This window comes from Ailuropoda melanoleuca, chromosome 1 (genome assembly GCF_002007445.2).
Source record: "Ailuropoda melanoleuca isolate Jingjing chromosome 1, ASM200744v2, whole genome shotgun sequence".
Classification (NCBI taxonomy): Eukaryota; Metazoa; Chordata; class Mammalia; order Carnivora; family Ursidae; genus Ailuropoda; species Ailuropoda melanoleuca.
Window position 1 is genome coordinate 169531405 of NC_048218.1, and position 18512 is coordinate 169549916.

The following is an 18512-nucleotide window of genomic DNA, read 5'->3' on the forward strand; positions in this document are numbered from 1 at the left end:
ATTATAGTTACAACAATATTGGTTAGGTTTTACTAATTATTCAATTTGGTTTGCAAAGTAAACACAATATGGACATTTTCCTTAGGGAAATTTTTCAGTGAAGCAGATAACTTCTTTATGTGTGTATATATATTTTTTGAACAAGTCATGGTCCCTCCTTGTCTGTCATAGGATCTTTGTATAGGTGGCTCACTTTGCATAGGGAATTCTCTCACCCAATTCTCTACCTGCCTTTTTCTCCCCTCCAGGCTTATTGAGGTGTAATTGACAAATAAAAATTGTATAAATTTATGGTAAGCTACGTCTTTTGATATATGTATATACATTGTGAAATGATTACCATAATTAAGCTGATTAACACATCTATCACCTCACATAGTTACCTTTTTTAATGTTCACATTTAAGATCTATCTTAACAAATTTCAAGTATACATGTGATACACTACAGTATTATACAGTATTATAGAGTAAGTCTCCAGAATTTATTCATTCTGTGTAACTAAAAATTTGTACCCATTGACCAGCATTTTCTCATTTCCCTCTTCCCCAGACACTGGCAACCACCATTCCACTCTCTGCATATATAAATTTACCTTTTTTAGATTCCACATATAAGTGAGATCATGCAGTATTTGTTTTTCTGTGCCTGGCTTATTTCGCTTAGCATAATGCCCTCCACGTTCATCCATGTCACAAATGGCAGGATTTCCTTCCTTTTAAAGCCTGAACAATGTCCCATTATATTATACACATTATATGGTATATATATTATATATAATATCTTTATTCATTTATCCATCAATGGACATTTCGGTTTTTTCCATATCTTGGCTATTGCAAATAATGCTGCAGTGAACATGGAAATGTAGATATCTCTTTGATATCTTGTTCTCATTTCTTTTGAATATATGCCCAGAAGTATGATTGCTGGATCATATAATCATTCTATTTTTAATTTTTGAGAAACCTCCCTACCATTTTATATAGTAGCTGTACCAATTTGCATTCCCACCGACAGTACACAAAGATTCCCTTTTCTCTACATCCTTGCCAAAACTTGTTATCTCTTGTCTTTTTAGTAATAGCCATTCTAGATGTGACGTGCTATCTCATTGTAGTTTTGATTTGCATTTCCCTGATGATTTAGTGATGTTGAGCATTTTTTTCATATACCTGTTGGCCATTTGTATATCTTTTGAGAAACATCTATTCAATTCTTTTGCTTATTTTTAAATCAGGCTATTTTCTTGCTATTGAGTTGTCTAGTTCCTTATATATTTTTGAGTATTAACCCTTATTGGATGGATGGTTTTCGAGTATTTTCTCCCATTCCATAGATTGTCTCTTTACTGTTAATTATTTCCTTTGCTGTGCAGAAACTTTGTAGTTTGATGCAACCCCTTTTGTCTATTTTTACTATTATTGCCTGTGCTTTTGATGTCATATCTGAAAAAGCATTGCCCAAACCAATGACAGAAAGCTTTTCCTTATGTTTTTTTAAATTATTTATTTATTTATTTATTTAATTTATTTTTTAAAGATTTTATTTATTTATTCGACAGAGATAGAGACAGCCAGCGAGAGAGGGAACACAAGCAGGGGGAGAGGGAGAGGAAGAAGCAGGCTTATAGCAGAGGAGCCTGACGTGGGGCTCGATCCCACAATGCCAGGATCACGCCCTGAGCCGAAGGCAGATGCTTAACCGCTGTGCCACCCAGGCGCCCTTATGTTTTTTTTTTTTAAGATGTTATTTATCTATTTGACATAGAGAGAGAAAGAGAGAGAGTGCACAAGTAGAGAAACTAGCAGGCAGTAGGAGAGGGAGAAGCAGGCTCCCCTCTGAGCAGGGATCCCAACGTGGGGCTTGATCCCAGGACTCTGGGATCATGACTTGAGCCGAAGGCAGCTGCTTAACAGACCGAGCCACTCAGGCATCCCAGGATGTCTAGTTTATTTTGATTTGCAGATGAACAATGAATAATTTTTTAGTATAATTATGTCCAATGTGTGTCTGTGCCATGGATGTCCCAAATAATGAGTGCATGGGACATACTTACACTAAAAAAATGATTTGTGGTTTATCTGTGGGAACAGGACTAAGTGTCCTGTATTTTTATTTGCTCAATGTGGCAACCGTAGCTCAGGGCAAAGGAGGCCGGACAGGCTGAGCCGGCTTTCCTCACTGATCGAGTCTATAGGAGTCTTTAGTTAGCTCTCAGGTTCTAGAATTTCTCATAGAGGGAATCAGGCCATGTGTCTTCTTTTATGTCTTGTATGTTCAAAATCATTAGCCATCAGGGAAATTCAAATCAAAACCACATTGAGATACCACCTTATGTTTTTTTTCTAATAGTTTTACAGATCCAGGTCTTATGTTTAAGTCTTTAATCCATTTTGAGTTGATTTTTTGATATGGTATGAGATAGGGGTCCAATTTCATTCCTCTGCATGTGGATATCAAGTTTTCCCATTACCATTTATTAAAGAGACTGTCTTTATTGTGTGTTCTTGATACCTTTGTTGAAGATCAATTGACTGTAAATGCATTTATTTCTTGACTCTTTTCTGTTCCATTGGTCTAGGTGTTTTATTTTTATTTTTAAATGCCAGCAGTATGCTGTTTTGCTAAGAATAGCTTTGTAGTGTATTTTAAAATCATGTAATTTGATGCTTCCAGCTTTATTCTTTTTGCTCAAGATTGCTTTGGCGATTTGGAGTCTTCTGTGGTTCTGTATGAATTTTAGGATTTTTGTTATATTTCTGTGAAAAATGGCATTAGAATTTTGATAGGGATTTGAATCTGTAGATCAGTTTGGATAGTATGGCCATTTTAATAATAATAATTCTTCTAATTGATGTACATGGCATATCTTTCCATTTATTAGTGTTTTTCAGTTTCTTTATCGATGTTTTGTAGTTTTTATTGTACAGGTCTTACACCTCCATGGTTAAATTTATATGAGTATTCTTTTTTCCTGCCCCATTCCCCAAATTTATGAGTAATTTTGAACCACTGAAGAGTTTTTATCATCTGGTAAAAGATGGGACAAGCCCTACTAGAATGTATAAAATATCAGAAATATGGTCATCGCAAAAAAAAAAAAAAGAAGTGAAAGGCTAGAGGCTAGCCAATCTTTATGTCTGCTTTGTTGTAAAGAATTTCTTAATTGTAATTGATATGAAAGTGACTGAAAAGCTTTGTTTTTAGCAACTAAATTGATCTTAGGTTTTCCTTTGTAGGTGGATTGGACTCTAAATATTGGAGAGCAAGCACTCGATATATGTATTGTCTCTTTCAATCAGTCAGCATCTTCTGTTTTTGTTCTTGGTGAAAGAAACTTTTTTTGCCTTAAGGATAATGGACAGATTCGATTCATGAAGAAACTTGATTGTAGCCCAAGTTGTTTTCTCCCGTATTGCTCAGGTGTGTAAAAAGATTTTTCTTTTATCTTTTCCATATGTCAAGGCTATGTTACATACATCAGGAAAACCCAAATTCATACACATATATTTTAAACATCTAGGAATATAGTTTTATACAGAACATGTAATGGAAATTTTAACTTTTAAAGTTTGAATACAAGTTTGATATAAAACACACATTTGGTTTCGCCAGTCATTTTACTTTGCACAGAATGTCTTGGCGAATTGGCCTCAGGTATACATTTATGCTTTCCAAACATGGCAGTTCAACATGCTTGCAAAAGAACACCAGACTGTTTTACAAGCAGAACGGAGCATAGTAATGCCTAATAGAATGGCTTATCTGTAGCTAGTGCCCAGTAAAAACCATTAACTAATTGTGCTAAATATTAATGAAATTCATGCTTTCTTGATAAAATGCAAAAATGTTGGCTACTATCTACCTATAGTTCCCAAGTCTATAAAATTATTTAAAAAATTTTTGACATTGGTGCTTGAAGTTGAAAAATACTATTTTATTACTGAAAATAAATACCTTATACTTTATGCTTTTACATCAAGATGTTATTATTAGTTTGTATCATAAATCCCTTAAAAGTGATATACTGTTGCAAATAACTTTTCTTATTATCCTCTTTTCTGTATTCCGCACACAGTTTCTGAAGGAACAATAAATACTTTGATTGGAAACCATAATAACATGTTGCATATTTATCAAGATGTGACACTGAAGTGGGCCACTCAGCTTCCCCACATTCCTGTAGCAGTAAGAGTGGGCTGTTTACAGTAAGTGATTGAACTCTTTTTAGGACCTTAGCCTTGGATTCTGTAGAAGTTATGAAACAATAGCAAGTGATTTTACTAGGAATAACAAGTGACATTGTAGTGTGAATGTCAACAACGGAAATAATTTAAAATGTAACTTTTATTGGAAAAGGATATAAAAAGGCCTTACTTAGGCTTCATCAATCATTTTTATTTTATTTTAATTCACAGATAGTTAACATACAGTGTTATATTAGTTTCAGGTGTACAGTATATTGATTCAGTAATTCCATACATCACCCAGTGCTCATCATGACAAGTGCACTCCTTAAGCCCCTCAATCTTTTTTATTTAGTATCTCTAGTGAGATATCCTTTGTAAATTAAAGATTTAAAGAAAATGGCTTACCTGATTGATTATTTTCTTTAAAATAGGAAAGGATTTCTTCAAGCTTTTGATGGGTTCCATTTAGAGATCACTTACTGTTAGACTGAGACTATTACACATCAAAACTTGTTTCAGACCTTATTATGTCAAGTGGTGCAGAATTACTAATGATTATGTATTTAAAACAGTTCAGATTTTAAATAGGGCCAATTTGCCTTTAAAATGAAAGATAGGGGCGCCTGGGTGGCACAGCGGTTAAATGTCTGCCTTCGGCTCAGGGCGTGATCCCGGCGTTATGGGATCGAGCCCCACGTCAGGCTCCTCCACTATGAGCCTGCTTCTTCCTCTCCCATTCCCCCTGCTTGTGTTCCCTCTCTCGCTGGCTGTCTCTATCTCTGTCAAATAAATAAATTAAAAAAAAAAAATCTTAAAAAAAAATAAAAAAAATAAAAAAAAATAAAAAAAAATAAAATGAAAGATAAAATCCATACCTTAAATTTACAAAATTTATCAAAAAAAAGAGAGATGAGACATTAACTGTGTTCATTTTTCTCAGTTGTCAGTATATTAGGCAAGATTCTGACAAACCTTTAACATCTCAGATTATGTTTAGGAATTGAAAATCCCAGTAAATATGAAGAAACACAACTTCCTTTTTCTTTTTTTTTTTAAGAATTTATTTTTAAATAATCGCTACATTCAACGCGGGGCTTGAACTCACAACCCCGAGACCAAGAGTCGCATGCTCCACTGACTGAGCTAGCCAGATCCCCTAGAAACACAACTCTCTATAAAGCTTTAAAGATTCCCTAGATCTAGTTGGTTCTGCTTATTTAGATAATTTTATTAAAATTTAAAAACCTATGTAGAATTCTTCAATGGCACCTATAGTATCTAATCAGTATGACTAAGTCCCCCAAATTTAGAGATTTGATGTGTAATACTGTTGAAGCTCAACGAAGGTTATTTGTATTTGCATTAATGGCTAATCTAAAGCCTGGATATTGGAAAAATGGAAACACTATTTTGAAAACATTGAATATTTTAAAAATAAGTTGCTTTCTCATGTTTTATGAGAAAATACCATCATACAATTGCTATGTACTTTAACACAAATTATAGTTATTTTATATCTGAAGAAAAATTTAAAATTTTGAGATTGCCTTTTACAGCATCTACCAGATAGTCTTTTAAGTTCAACCAAGCACTTAGACTCACCAGACATTTTAAATCAGATTTACTTAGAAGGATTTAGAACAGGAAAAACATCTTGCCAGCAGGGTGATGTCAAGTATTTCTCTTCTGGGGAGAGTAATTCTTGCAGCAGTCCGTATATCCATCCAAGAGCTGTTCTCTTTGGCCTTCCAAGTGACAGCTCAGGTGCAACAAGTCTGATCTACAGTGGTGGGTATGTGGCCCATTTTGGCTTATAGTCCCCATGCCCCTCAGGTTTAAATACTAAAAGGTCACTGTGGTTTTTTTGTGTATGGGGCAGAGGAAAGTGATGGATAGAAAGACCTTATTGAGACTATTTAGTTGAAATACTTATTTTACACATATATTATTTACATGGGACATACCTATTCAAGAGTCACTGTACTCAGAGAAGCTCAAAGATACAGTTTCTGAGCAGATATTTATGGTTAATTTATGGTTTCAGTTCAGATGCATCTTATGAGTTAAGGGTCCAGATATAACCGAAATTATTATGAGTGAAAAACCAAATTTCCATGTAGTGTGCATTAAGATGGTTATATTCAGAAGTAGTCTGTCACTTCTTCTCATAGCTTTTTCAAAGTCATAATTATAAACAATTAAATGTAAATATCGCCATTAATGATTTCTGTAGTTAATATATAGCAATAACTTTTAATTGTTCATTGGAAAATTTTTCTTATTTTTGTGTACTTTAGCATGTAAAACTATAGTTAGACTGAAAGAATTTCACTGTAATTTGTATTAGAATTTTAAAAGTGATTATTATTGACTTAGCTATAGTCTATGTTTAGAAGTTATCATTTGAAATTAGAAGCAGTGAAATAATTTTGCTTCTGGTTTTTATAACGTTTAGAGTTAAGCTTTTTTGGTGGAACTTCCTTGGCTGAATTTGTTTATTTGTAGAGGAAATTGCTGCTATTTTAATATGTTTCTTTTCAATGAATAAGAAATATTGGATTTGGATCAAGTTGATGCAATTATACTTAATAACAGCATTTTGCTTAGAAACTAAGATGCTTTATTTCCTCCCACTCCCATTTACTTGGCAGTCCAAGTCCTCTACCTTGTTTATTATAAACCAATTCTAAATCTGTCTGTGTTTCCTGCTTTCTTTTTGGGGTAAACGCCATTCTTGATTAGAGAGAGTTTTTTTTAGTTTAATTATTTTAATTTTTTTGTGTTAAACTATGGGAATGTGAAATAATTGTATAGTTTATAGTTTAAAGAATAAGAAGAGCATGAATGGGATAATGTTCTTTAAATGCTCAGCTATTATTGTTTCCGTCTACTTGCACGAAGTAGCTCCAGAAGCCTAGCCAGTGTCTTACTTCTGCTGTGGTCAGTTCCCCAAACGGCAAATAAAGATCATCATTTATTGGTAATGTTATTCTCTCTAGAGATATGATATATACCTCAAAGCGGAAGTCTGTTTGAATGGATGTTTGAAGTGATGAGAATCTTTCCAAACTTCAGCTGGCAACCACAGCCGTTGTGCTTTAAAATCTTATTGCAGCTCGTTTTTTTAGGATAAACAATTTGGTCTGGTCCTTCAGTGCTTTTCCTCCTAGGCTGTATCTACTGTAGTAACTTACTGTAACTGTCAGTATTTAACCTTTTCATTCTTTAACCTTCATCGATCTAGTGTTCTTGACCAGAATATTTTCCCCATTTCTTCTCTGGATTTTCCAATTTCTTCTATCTTTGAGTTCTAACTCAAGTCACATATATAAGCCTTCCCTCTCTCCTCTGGTCCCCTCTTTTCTCTGAATTTCTGTATTTATATTATGTTGGTGATGTTGGTGACTGCTGTTTAATTTTCCTAACTCCTCAACTCAATCATATGCTCATTTAATGTTAGGGGTCCTTTCTACTTTTGCATATTACACTGAATAGTCAGCCAGAAAGCTGAATATGTGGTATATGTTTGGTAAATATGTAAAAATCATTGTGATTTGTGCACGTCGGGGAGGACTGGCTAAAAAGATCTTCTAAGAGCTTTCAGTTGAAATACTTTTTTAAAAATATGGAACAATTGAGAGTCATAGATGGAAGGCTATTATTTCTTTGAAGACAAATTTATTAGGAGAGTTTTCAAATTTCAGAGTGATTTTTTTTCTTTTTTTGTGTGCTTTTAGAAAGGGAATGTGGATCTAAATATACATTTTTTGCTATGTTGTCTTTTTAAGGATTTCCTTTGTGGCTTAATAGTACATATAAAATTTGTAAATATTCCTGGAATTAAGGTGGGGCATAAATTATGATTTTAGAACTTCTGCATTCTTTTTGGTATTTTCCCCTATTAATATGTTGTAGCTCAGGAATGGAATGTCAATCTTTCATTACTATATTTTTTCTGTCATTTTTTTTGTTGAATAGCTAAGCATTTTGGTTTATATAGTCTAGTTCTATATATTCACCTTGTGTTTATGGTATTTTACTTTTTTGGTGAGTTTAAAAAATTTATCAATAAAAAATTACCCATTTTGTGTTCTCATTTAATATTTCTTTGTTTGCTTTTGTTTTGTTGTATTTGTTTTGAATACAGTTTGCTCTTGACTGTGCTTTCTTTAATCTGTAATTTTATTTTGGATGCATCTCTCGTAAACAGAAAATTTGATTGGATTTTTAAACCCATTTTGAAGATCATTTCCCTTTAATCGACCCATTTACAATTGTTATAATCCATATATTTGGTCTTTTTTCGTCTGTATGATATTCTGTACTTTTAATAGTATTTCCTTTGCTCTCCATCTCTATGTGAGTTGGGAATTCTCCATCCTTGAATCTCCCACGTATTGGATAGTACATACACATACATATCTCTTTCCTTTATTTCTTTTAGTGTTTACTTTTGAGTTTTGTCGTAATCCAAAAATGAAGTGATTCTTTCACCCTGTGATAGGCAAAGGCTTTAATACACTGTTTCTTTCTCCTTTCCTGTTTTCCCACTCCCTTTGCCACCTCCACACACAGGCGTGGGTAAACACATGAGCTTGTTCTTATACATATCACCCCCACACACCCACACAGACTTTGTTACCGTTGGTCCTTTGCTATGGTAACATAAGGTATTAACTGTAAGTTATTATTGTTAAACTATACTAATCCTTTTTTTGAGAATGTTTTAAAATTTGTATTCACTTTTTAATCTAGGCCTATACTAATTTTTGTTATTTTTCTATATCTATTGAATGTTGTGAATCTTTTTCTATCACAAATTATAATTTTTGAACTTATTGATTTTGCTTCATCTATTAATAGGCTAATTTAATGTTCCCAGGAATGGTATAGGGTGTTAATGTTTTAAGGTAAAAATGTATTGTCACATTTTCCCCTCAAACTTTATTGATGTTGCTCCTTTATTTTTTTAAAAATAACTTTTGTGGAAAAGATTAATCTTGTGATTTCTATAAAAAGTATAGAGCTGCACTATTTAAAACTCAAGGAATATTTAAAAGTTCAAGAAAACAAAAAACAAAACTAACTCTGCCACCAAAGTTATGTCAATCTTACCATCCAGATTTAACACTTGTTAGCACCTGTTAAGCATGAAGCTGATATTTTTGTCTACAGAGTTTTAAATTTAGGCACAGAATAAATTTCCAAAGCAGAATAATATTTTTTTAATTTTAATTTTATTTTATTATTGTTTTTTTAAGTGAGCTCTATGCCCATTGTGGGGCTTGATCAGGAGTTGTACACTCTACCAATTGAGCCAGCCAGGCGCCCCCAGAATAATATGTTTTTTAAATATAAATTTGTTTTATTATATTTAAACAGACAAAAGGAATAGATGAAATGGAAGGAATAAATGAATTCTATGTAAATGTTTATTCACAGCAATTTATTTTAGTTTCTAAAAGACCCTTCTAAACAAGAATAGAAAAGAGGTAAAAGGTTATTATTTTCAAAAAAATTTTTTTTTGTTTTAAGCAAACAAGTTCATATTGGTAATTTGTTACAACAGATATTTTATTTTTTTAAGCTGCATTTCAATGTTTGGCAGTGTCTGTTGAGTCTCTGTTATTAAAGATAAAGAAAGCAGCATACTTAGGCTTTCTTCTTCCTTTTGTCAAATTCTGTTATTGTTGGTATCTTATTCGTTTCATCAAAGTTTAAAACATTTACATACATTTTAGTGATCACAATTTTCGCAGGCCTTTCATCCTATCCATATCTAAATGGACTCAAAGCTTACTGCCAATTTGTTTTTATTGTTCCTTTATCTTGATTCACTTCTTGGTTAGTTGAATTTAATCACCCAGTAGTCTTGAGGAAAGCCTCTAAGTCTTTTTGCATTCTTGAGAGTTGTTTATTGCTGTTGTACTTGAAGGTTTTCTTAGCTTCCCCTCATGTTGGACGTTCCATTTGGTGTTGACAGTTGCTGTGGAAAGGTCTGAGGCTGATTTAAATTTATTGGTAAAACTTCTTACTGAATGAATTACTTTTTTTGCCTGTCTCATATCTAACTTATTTTTTAAATCCGTAAAGGACTGTAAAGTTACCTAGCATTTTTGACAGTTGATTAATTCTTCATCAGTTTGTTCTGGGACAGTGAGATTTGATAGATTCAAGTTTTTATTCATTTCAGGAAAATATTCTTCCATTTGAATATTATTTCTGCTCTACTAGTTTAGTTTTCTTTGTTTTTTAATTTAAATTCAATTAGCCAACTTACAGTACATCATTAGTTTCAGATGTAGAGTTCAATAATTCATCAGTTCCATCTAACACCTAGTAGTTTAGTTTTCTTAATTTCATTGTTTGTTTTTTTTTAAGATTTTATTTATTGATTAGAGAGAGAGAGAGAGGAGAGCACGAACAGGGGGAGGGGCAGAGGGAGAAGCAGACTAGCTGCTGAACAGGGAGCCCTATGCAGGGCTCCATCCCAGGACCCCAAGATCAACCCGAGCCAAAGTCAGACACTTAACTGACTGAGCCACCCAAGTGCCCGCTTAATATCATTGTTATAAATATGTTAGCTTTACAGTGTCTTCCAAATCTGGCATCCGTTCATTAATTATTTGTATCTATTTTTTCTTTCCATTTTGACTTGTGTGATTTTTCCATGTCTCTCCATTATGTTCTTGAGTTTGTTTTTATTTTATCTTGTTATTTGCGTTTACTGTGGCTTTCATCCTATAGCTTTTGTTTAAACTTTTTTTTTTTAAAAGATTTTATTTATTTATGAGAAGGAGCACGAATGGGGGGAGGGGCAGAGAGAGGGGGAGAAGGAGACTCCCTGCTGAGCAGGGAGCCCGACCTGGGGCTTGATCCCAGAACCCTGGGATCATGACCTGAGCCGAAGGCAGGCGCCTGACCAACTGAGCCACCCAGGTGCCCCTTGTTTGAGCTTTTTTTTCTTTTTTTTAAGATTTTTTATTTTTTCATTTGACAGAGAGACAGCCAGCGAGAGAGGGAACGCAAGCAGGGGGAATGGGAGAGGAAGAAGCAGGCTCCCAGTGGAGGAGCCTGATGCCGAGCTTGATTCCAGGACTCCAGGATCACACCCTGAGCTGAAGGCAGATGCTAAATGACTGCGCTACCCAGGCGTCCCTTGTTTGAGCTTTTTTTTTTTTTTTTTAAAGATTTTATTTATTTATTCGACAGAGATAGAGACAGCCAGTGAGAGAGGGAACACAGGCAGGGGGAGTGGGAGAGGAAGAAGCAGGCTCACAGCAGAGGAGCCCTGATGTGGGGTTCGATCCCATAATGCCGGGATCACGCCCTGAGCCGAAGGCAGACGCTTAACCGCTATGCCACCCAGGCGCCCCTTGTTTGAGCTTTTTAAATAAAAAAATTATGTTGATAATTCATTGATACAGTGGCAACTATTTGTCTGATTTCTCGTTTTGTTTTCTCAGGAAGTTCTTGCTATGGGTATTTTCTGCCTTTTGCTTAGGTTCCTGTTTCCTTCATCTTTCTTTCACCTCTTTTACTTTATTTTGAACTTCTACACATAGGTCCTCTGTTAATTACTCCGCAGGTATTACTCATTTTAAAAATGGTGATAGAGATTTGTTGAAGAATCATGTGGGAAGTGACGGGAGAGACCAGTGAGCTAAGAACACCTGAGTCTTTGCATCTTCTCACTGCATTTATTTTTTTCTTTGCCCTGGGGACCCATTTCCCTCAGTTTTCAGGGTTTAAGAAGTTGGTCAGTCTAACAGGAGTCCCCCTTGACCCCCAGTCACAGGCCCTTGGTGCTAAGAATTAGTGGCTGCTGCTTGTTTTCTTATCTTCATTGGTTAGGAAACTAACTGATTGGTAAATTCATCTTTCATTTCCACTGTGGTTTTCTTCTTTTCTTTTCTTTTCTTTTCTTTTCTTTTCTTTTCTTTTCTTTTCTTTTCTTTTCTCTTCTCTTCTCTTCTCTTCTCTTCTCTTCTCTTCTCTTCTCTTCTCTTCTCTTTTCTTTTCTTTTCTTCTTTTTTTTTTTTATTTAACAGAGCGAGAGACAGCCAGCGAGAGAGGGAATACAGGCAGGGGGAGTGGGAGAGGAAGAAGCAGGCTCCAGCGGCAGAGGAGCCTAATGTGGGCTTTGATCTCAGGACTCTGGGATCATGCCCTGAGCAGAAGGCAGACGCTTAACGACTGAGCCACCTAGGCACCCCTCCACTGTGGTTTTCGGATGTTGCAAGTCCTGCCATCTCACCTATGCCTTTAGATCCTTTTATGCTAGCCTGGACCTGACTCTCAATTCTGCCTGAGGTCTGAGTAGCATGTGCCAGCTCTTGGCATCCTATTTTATTGTGGTCCACAATTTAAAATGTTTGGCAGAACAGATGTGTCTCAAAGTTTGTTAATTGTGATTGTAGTTATTTCCTTGTTCAACTTTCCCTTTTTTTTGGGGGGGGGTGGTTGTTATTGTCATACTTTCTGCTATTTTTGGTGAGTTTGGAGGAGTTTTGCAGTGCCATTTTTTATTAGAAGTCATTTCTTTATCAGTTAATGTTTATTGTTGCTGGGGAGAGAATTATGGACAACTTGGTTTTTGTTCTGTTATGAGTTCTTTATGTCTGATTGCTTATAGAATGTTTTTCATTTTCTCTGTAAATGTCACATTTGCCGCCATATATTTGTCTAATATTGTTTTTCTTGATTTAGTTGGGAATGTAGTGAATGTAATCTGTTTAAACCATTTGTTTGGCAGCTAAAGAAAGCTTCCTTATGTTTCATCTTTGATTATTCTTTCAGATCTGTTTAATGTTTTCATTCTTCAGAGAAACTAATATCTTTTTGTTCGCTGTTTATTTTCTGTTACTTATATATGCCATCTTCTTCCTCATAATTTTCACTCTGTGTCATTTTTTTTCCTGTTCTTTGGGAGAGTGTCTGAATTTTGTGTTCTTAATCATTTGGTTTGAACTTTTATAACATTGGTTTTGCTCTTTTTGGTGTGTACCATTGGAGATTTTTTTTAGTCTGTTGTGGCAATATCTTTCTCCTTCTCATGCCTCCCACCTCCTGCACCTTTGGTAGAGTACCTAGTATAGTACATGGCCGGCTACAATTCCCATAATGCACTTGTACCAGGTATGTCTTATTTTGAAACATGTTATAGTGTTTATTTTGGGACTCTATCTCTGAGCATATAATGTACTACTACTGATATCTGTCCCTTACATGGCCAGTTGTTTTATAGAATTTGTTACCCCTGTATGGATGTAGGTAGGTAGTATAGAGGGGGCAAGGGCAGTGGTATAGTTGGGAAAGGTTCAGGTGAGTAGGGTTAAAATACATTGCTTCCTTCATAGGACAGAATTGAGTAGTAAAAGATATTCGCATAGTTTAATGTTTCTGTAGAACCCGGATTTCTGAATCAGATTGAGTCAGGGATTGGAATTAGGGAAGAAGAGTGAAACATCTTCCTATCTTTGTTCAGGTGGTCTCTATGAAGTGAAGCTGGAGTGTGGCATGAACTAAAACTATATTTTTGGCTTCATATACCTAGTAACTCATCTCAATTTCTTTTAGATTCTGGATTTACAATTTATGGTGTTGTTTTCCCCTCTCTCTTCCCCTCTTTCTCTGCTTTTTTAATGATTTTTGTGTCTGTGTCTTTGTCTCTTTTCAGTTCCTGCATTGTGATTTTAGTTAGGTATTAGAGAGATTGCATTGAATGCTGCTGCCATATTGAATTGAATATTTCAGAAGACCCTTAGGATCATATTATTAAGTTGCAGAGAAAAATCTGTTTGGGAATTGGGTTGGAATAATACTGAATTTAGGGACTCTTTTGGAGAAATTGACTTTTTTCCAGTTCTAAGTACCTTTTAAGTTCCAAAAATAATTCTTTTCAGGCAAGTGATTGAGCAGTGTAGTGTTTTGTTGTTTTTGGAAAAAAAAATTAAAAATAAAATGTCAGCCTTTCTAGAAAGATACGATCCTTGAATGGTGGCTGAGCTCTTGATTTATACAGAAAATATTACTGTCTTTAGTAATTAGATACCCCACTATCCTCCTTCCTAGTTAATACTTGGTCTTACTTCGTGCAGTGCTTGTAGCTGAATTCTGGTTCAGTGAAAGAATTTGAAGAAAGGGATAAAGAAAGGGGGGTAATCAGAAGGGGGAATGAAGCATGAGAGATTATGGACTCTGGAAAACAAACTGAGGGCTTCGGGGCGGGGTGGGAGAATGGGATAGGCTGGTGATGGGTAGTAAGGAGGGCATGTATTGCATGGTGCACTGGTTGTTATATGCAACTAATGAATCATGGAACTTTACATCAAAAACCAGGGATGTACTGTATGGTGACTAACATAATATAATAAATAATATTATTATTAAAAAAAGATCTTTACCACCAACACGCACACACACAAAAAGAATTTGCATACTTTCATGAACTTTGATTTAGTGGGTTTTGACATTAATATGATTATTTCCCTAACTTTCCCATCTCCCTATCATAATGTAGTATTTATATTCTTTTGGTGGTTTTTAGAAACTGTGTTTTTAGTTGTAAGTGATGCTTTTGGCATTATAATTAAGTTTATTTAGCTCATTTTACTGTGTTTAAACTATTGAATTTCAGTGTTTTCACCATTATTTTTTCCTGAGAAGTCCATCTTCTTCCTATATTTTTTATTTGCTCATTTTTTTTGTTTTGTTCTGTTTTGTTTTGCATTTTCATTCTGTTTGAAAAGTAAAAAACATTTTCTTTTTTTGTGCTAATAGCGATAAATCAGTTTTAAAGAAACCCATTGTAACTTAAGTGGCATAAGGTTATAATTGGGTTTTTTACCACAAATGCTAAATAGGGTGAGAGAGCCACTACCAGAAAATGGGGGCTTCAGCTGGGGTCCGGTGGGCCTGCTAATGCAACGTAATAGTTTATAACTTAACATAAGGAATTGTGGGGAAGAGAAGAACGAAATTGATTAGATTTGCTATTTTTTTTCTTCCTCTTATTGTTAATACCTCAGTAACCATGAATTGGACAACTTGTTTATGTCAATTGTATTGAAGCATTTTTGGAGTAAAATGAATTGCATTTTTTTTTTTTTGATGGTCATCATTACTTGCCTGCATATATTTCCATTGTGTGAGGTCAAGGTCTTTAATGAGGTGATCTCTAGATTTTATATCATATTGATTGAACAAGAATTGGGTTTGTAATGTCCTTATCGCCATGTGGCTACCCCAAGGCTGACATACTGCCTGTGATTTGGTACTACTTTTAAGAACTGCAGTATTGCTCCTTTGTTTTATTCACATGGAAAAGATTTGCAGTCATCTTAACAATACATTAAAAAGCCACATCTTTGTTGTTATTTGTTCATTGGGGTTATAACCCTCAGAAAAACTCTTTTGGAAATTAGAAATCTTTTGCTTGGTCTCATGTTTTCATTATCATTTTTTATGCAGCATCCTCCGTTCTCATGAAAAGTTTAATAGTAACTACAGTTCCAGATTATTTGACTTTGTTACATTCTATAGTAAATCTGTTTAATTTTCTTGCCAGAGGTTTTAGAAACACTGTATAGCCAAGGATAAGGAGTTACGCTTAGAATGCTTGTTGGGTTTGTATTTTTCTGTTTTATAGATTAAATGTTTTAATGGTAGAAATCTTCTTATTACCATGTATTTCCACTGAAAAATTTCTCTAGGCATACTGTCATTGAGACTGTGAACTTCTCTTAAAAATGAAGCTCTCTGTCTCAAAGAAAATAATCTCTATGGAAAAATGCCTTTGTGTTTTGGGTCTGATTCTCTGTTCCATAACGGATAGGATATGGGAGTTAATTTGATAGTGGATATGGGGGTGGGGGAGTCAGTTGTTCACGAGAGTTGTAGCCAGCAGGAAAGTATTTTGCTTTTCACTAGTTAGGGTGGGTTTTGCTTTTTTAGTAAGCACGTTATCTTCATGACTCTGGTTCTGGGAGATCATTTGTCTCAGGTTGGTGACTTGCATTCATCTCTCTTGGAAAACCATGTAATTTTATGTAATCTCTCCTTATTTCAAGAATAAGGTTTCAAAGATAGAGTGAGGACTTTTTCGTGCGTGTGTGTGTGTGTGTGTGTTTAATATCTCTATTTCCCAATGGTAAAAGGTTATGGTTTTCTAAGTTGCTTACCGAATACAAAAGTGAAACAGTGATTTTTTGGGTAACATTAGGTTTATATGCTGCTGCTAAGAACTTTGGAATTTTGGATGGACTTAGTTCCTTTAGCCTCTTAACCAGTGTATGGCCTATATTTCAAAACTGGCTTTGGTATACAAATCTGGGTATTTGCCAAAGTAAAAAAAAATATGCTTGTAAATGTATAAATCTTGCCGTGTAGGCTAAAGTTGGATGACTTAAAATTAGAATCAATTGTTATCTGAAAGAAAATGCAAGAAATATAGCAGTATTTATTGCCTGCTGTGCACTGGCATCTTTGCATCGTTAGGATCTTAAATCTAAAAAGAACTATTAGGTAATTCAAAACTTTTGACGTGTTTAATGTATCAGGTTTAATAGTTTAGACACTTTTACTAACTCCCTACATCTTCAAAAAACAGACTTAGCAGAATGTCAGTATACATTTTTTTTTCATTTCAAGAGAACAGAATATTAATTAAAATTGCTAAAAACAAGGTTAAAAATATAGTCAAACAGTCATGTCATCATTTAAGTCTCTTGTAACTTTAACTTGAAACTTTTAAGTAAATCAAATCTTTCTTGGTAAAATAGGGCTTTAATTCTCAGTTGTCTGACCTGTGATCCATAGGATTTGCCACTGAACAGATAGGAGGGTTTGCAGATATTCTAAAATGGGGATCTGTATTCACTGGTTTTCTTACCTGCAGACAGAGAATATCACTGCATTTTGTTAACTGCACTGCAGTTTACTATTTAAAATAAGTGTAAAGTAAAAACAATTACTATCTGCTTTATCGATGTACTTAAAAAAAGCAGATATCCATATACCTTGAGAAAACTATACAGGAAAACTGTACTAATTCAAAGTCTTTGTTTTAATTGAGTAAAAGGTGACAGAATGCCATTATTGAATATTAATTCATTAATGTAGAGCCTATGTTCTAATTAGAATATATGTTCAAATCTTGATAAGGCTTGTTTAGATAAAAACTTTGCTTACCGCAGAAAGATTCATTATCCTTTTTCCCTTGTAGTTCATCAAAAAATATCTTTTAATTTTCAAATGACTTTAGAGTGAGAGCCTTTTAATATTTGTACGTAGTTAGCATGTATTACATATTATGAAGATGTTTTAGAGCCTGAACGGATTATCTAATTAGTAATGTGTTCTTTCACTGTCACACTGTTCTAAGAGTACAAATAATAGCTAATATGTATTTCATGTACTGTGTACCAGGTACCACTCTAAGTGCTTTGCACATATTTATTTAATTATTCTAAGAACAGTTACTGTAATTATTATCATCCCTATTTTATAGATGATGAAACTGAAGCATCAGGTAACATGCCCGAGAGCATAATCAAACATGTGAACTACTCATTATAGTGTAAGTGGGTAAGTGTTATTAATACAGAAAAGCAGAAAGTGATAGGCCCTTCAAAGTGTTTAGTCCACCGTACTGCTAGAAGTAGATATTCTAACTCTTTGTGTTTCTACTAAAAAACTCTCATACCTTTCCTTTCCCCAAAATAATTACTTCCCTTTCAGATCAGTGCTACCCAATATTCAAGCTAATGAAAGTATATTATTTGAAGTTGTAATGGTAAACATCTGAAAAGCCAGAAAGCAGAAGCTGAAACAAGTGATTACTTTTGGAGGGGTGGAAGAATCTGTATATGTTCTCTAAATATCTTTAAGAAAGTCTCAGGTATTCCAAAAATAAACTCCAGTCTCTGGAAAAATAATGATTCTGCCAAGCTCTTTCATTTAAACCTTAAATAGTTTAGGTGTATAAGTAACAAAAATATTTTGGTATAAATGAAAAAATGAAAGATAAATTAGTAAATATTTTAATTAAGAATAGTGTTATAGAAAATTATTCCTTTTTTATTTAAAGGCGAATTATGGTTTCTAAATTAGAAATTACTAGTATTTCAGTAGTCAAATACAATAAAAAATAGTGTTTTGCTTTTGGATGCAGCATTTTAGAATGCTATTTTTAGAATGCTTTTATCTTTCATTTATATTTATTTCCAACACCGTATTTCCCTCTTCCTACTCCACTCTGTTGCCTACATATCTTAAATAAGTAGGTACAGTTCATGTTAATTGAACATTTAAATATTTT

General features: G+C 34.1%; 1 protein-coding gene across 5 annotated transcripts in view; it reads left to right on the top strand.

The window, feature by feature from the left end:
- BBS9 (Bardet-Biedl syndrome 9) overlaps positions 1-18512 on the top strand; it is a 429330-nt gene that overhangs the window by 114941 nt on the left and 295877 nt on the right. For all 5 annotated transcript variants that reach the window (XM_034670282.1, XM_002921839.4, XM_034670287.1 and 2 more), the window contains 2 exons: positions 3242-3425; positions 4081-4210. In XM_034670282.1, coding sequence (XP_034526173.1) covers positions 3242-3425; positions 4081-4210 — 314 coding nt within the window. The remainder of the gene's footprint in view (positions 1-3241; positions 3426-4080; positions 4211-18512) is intronic.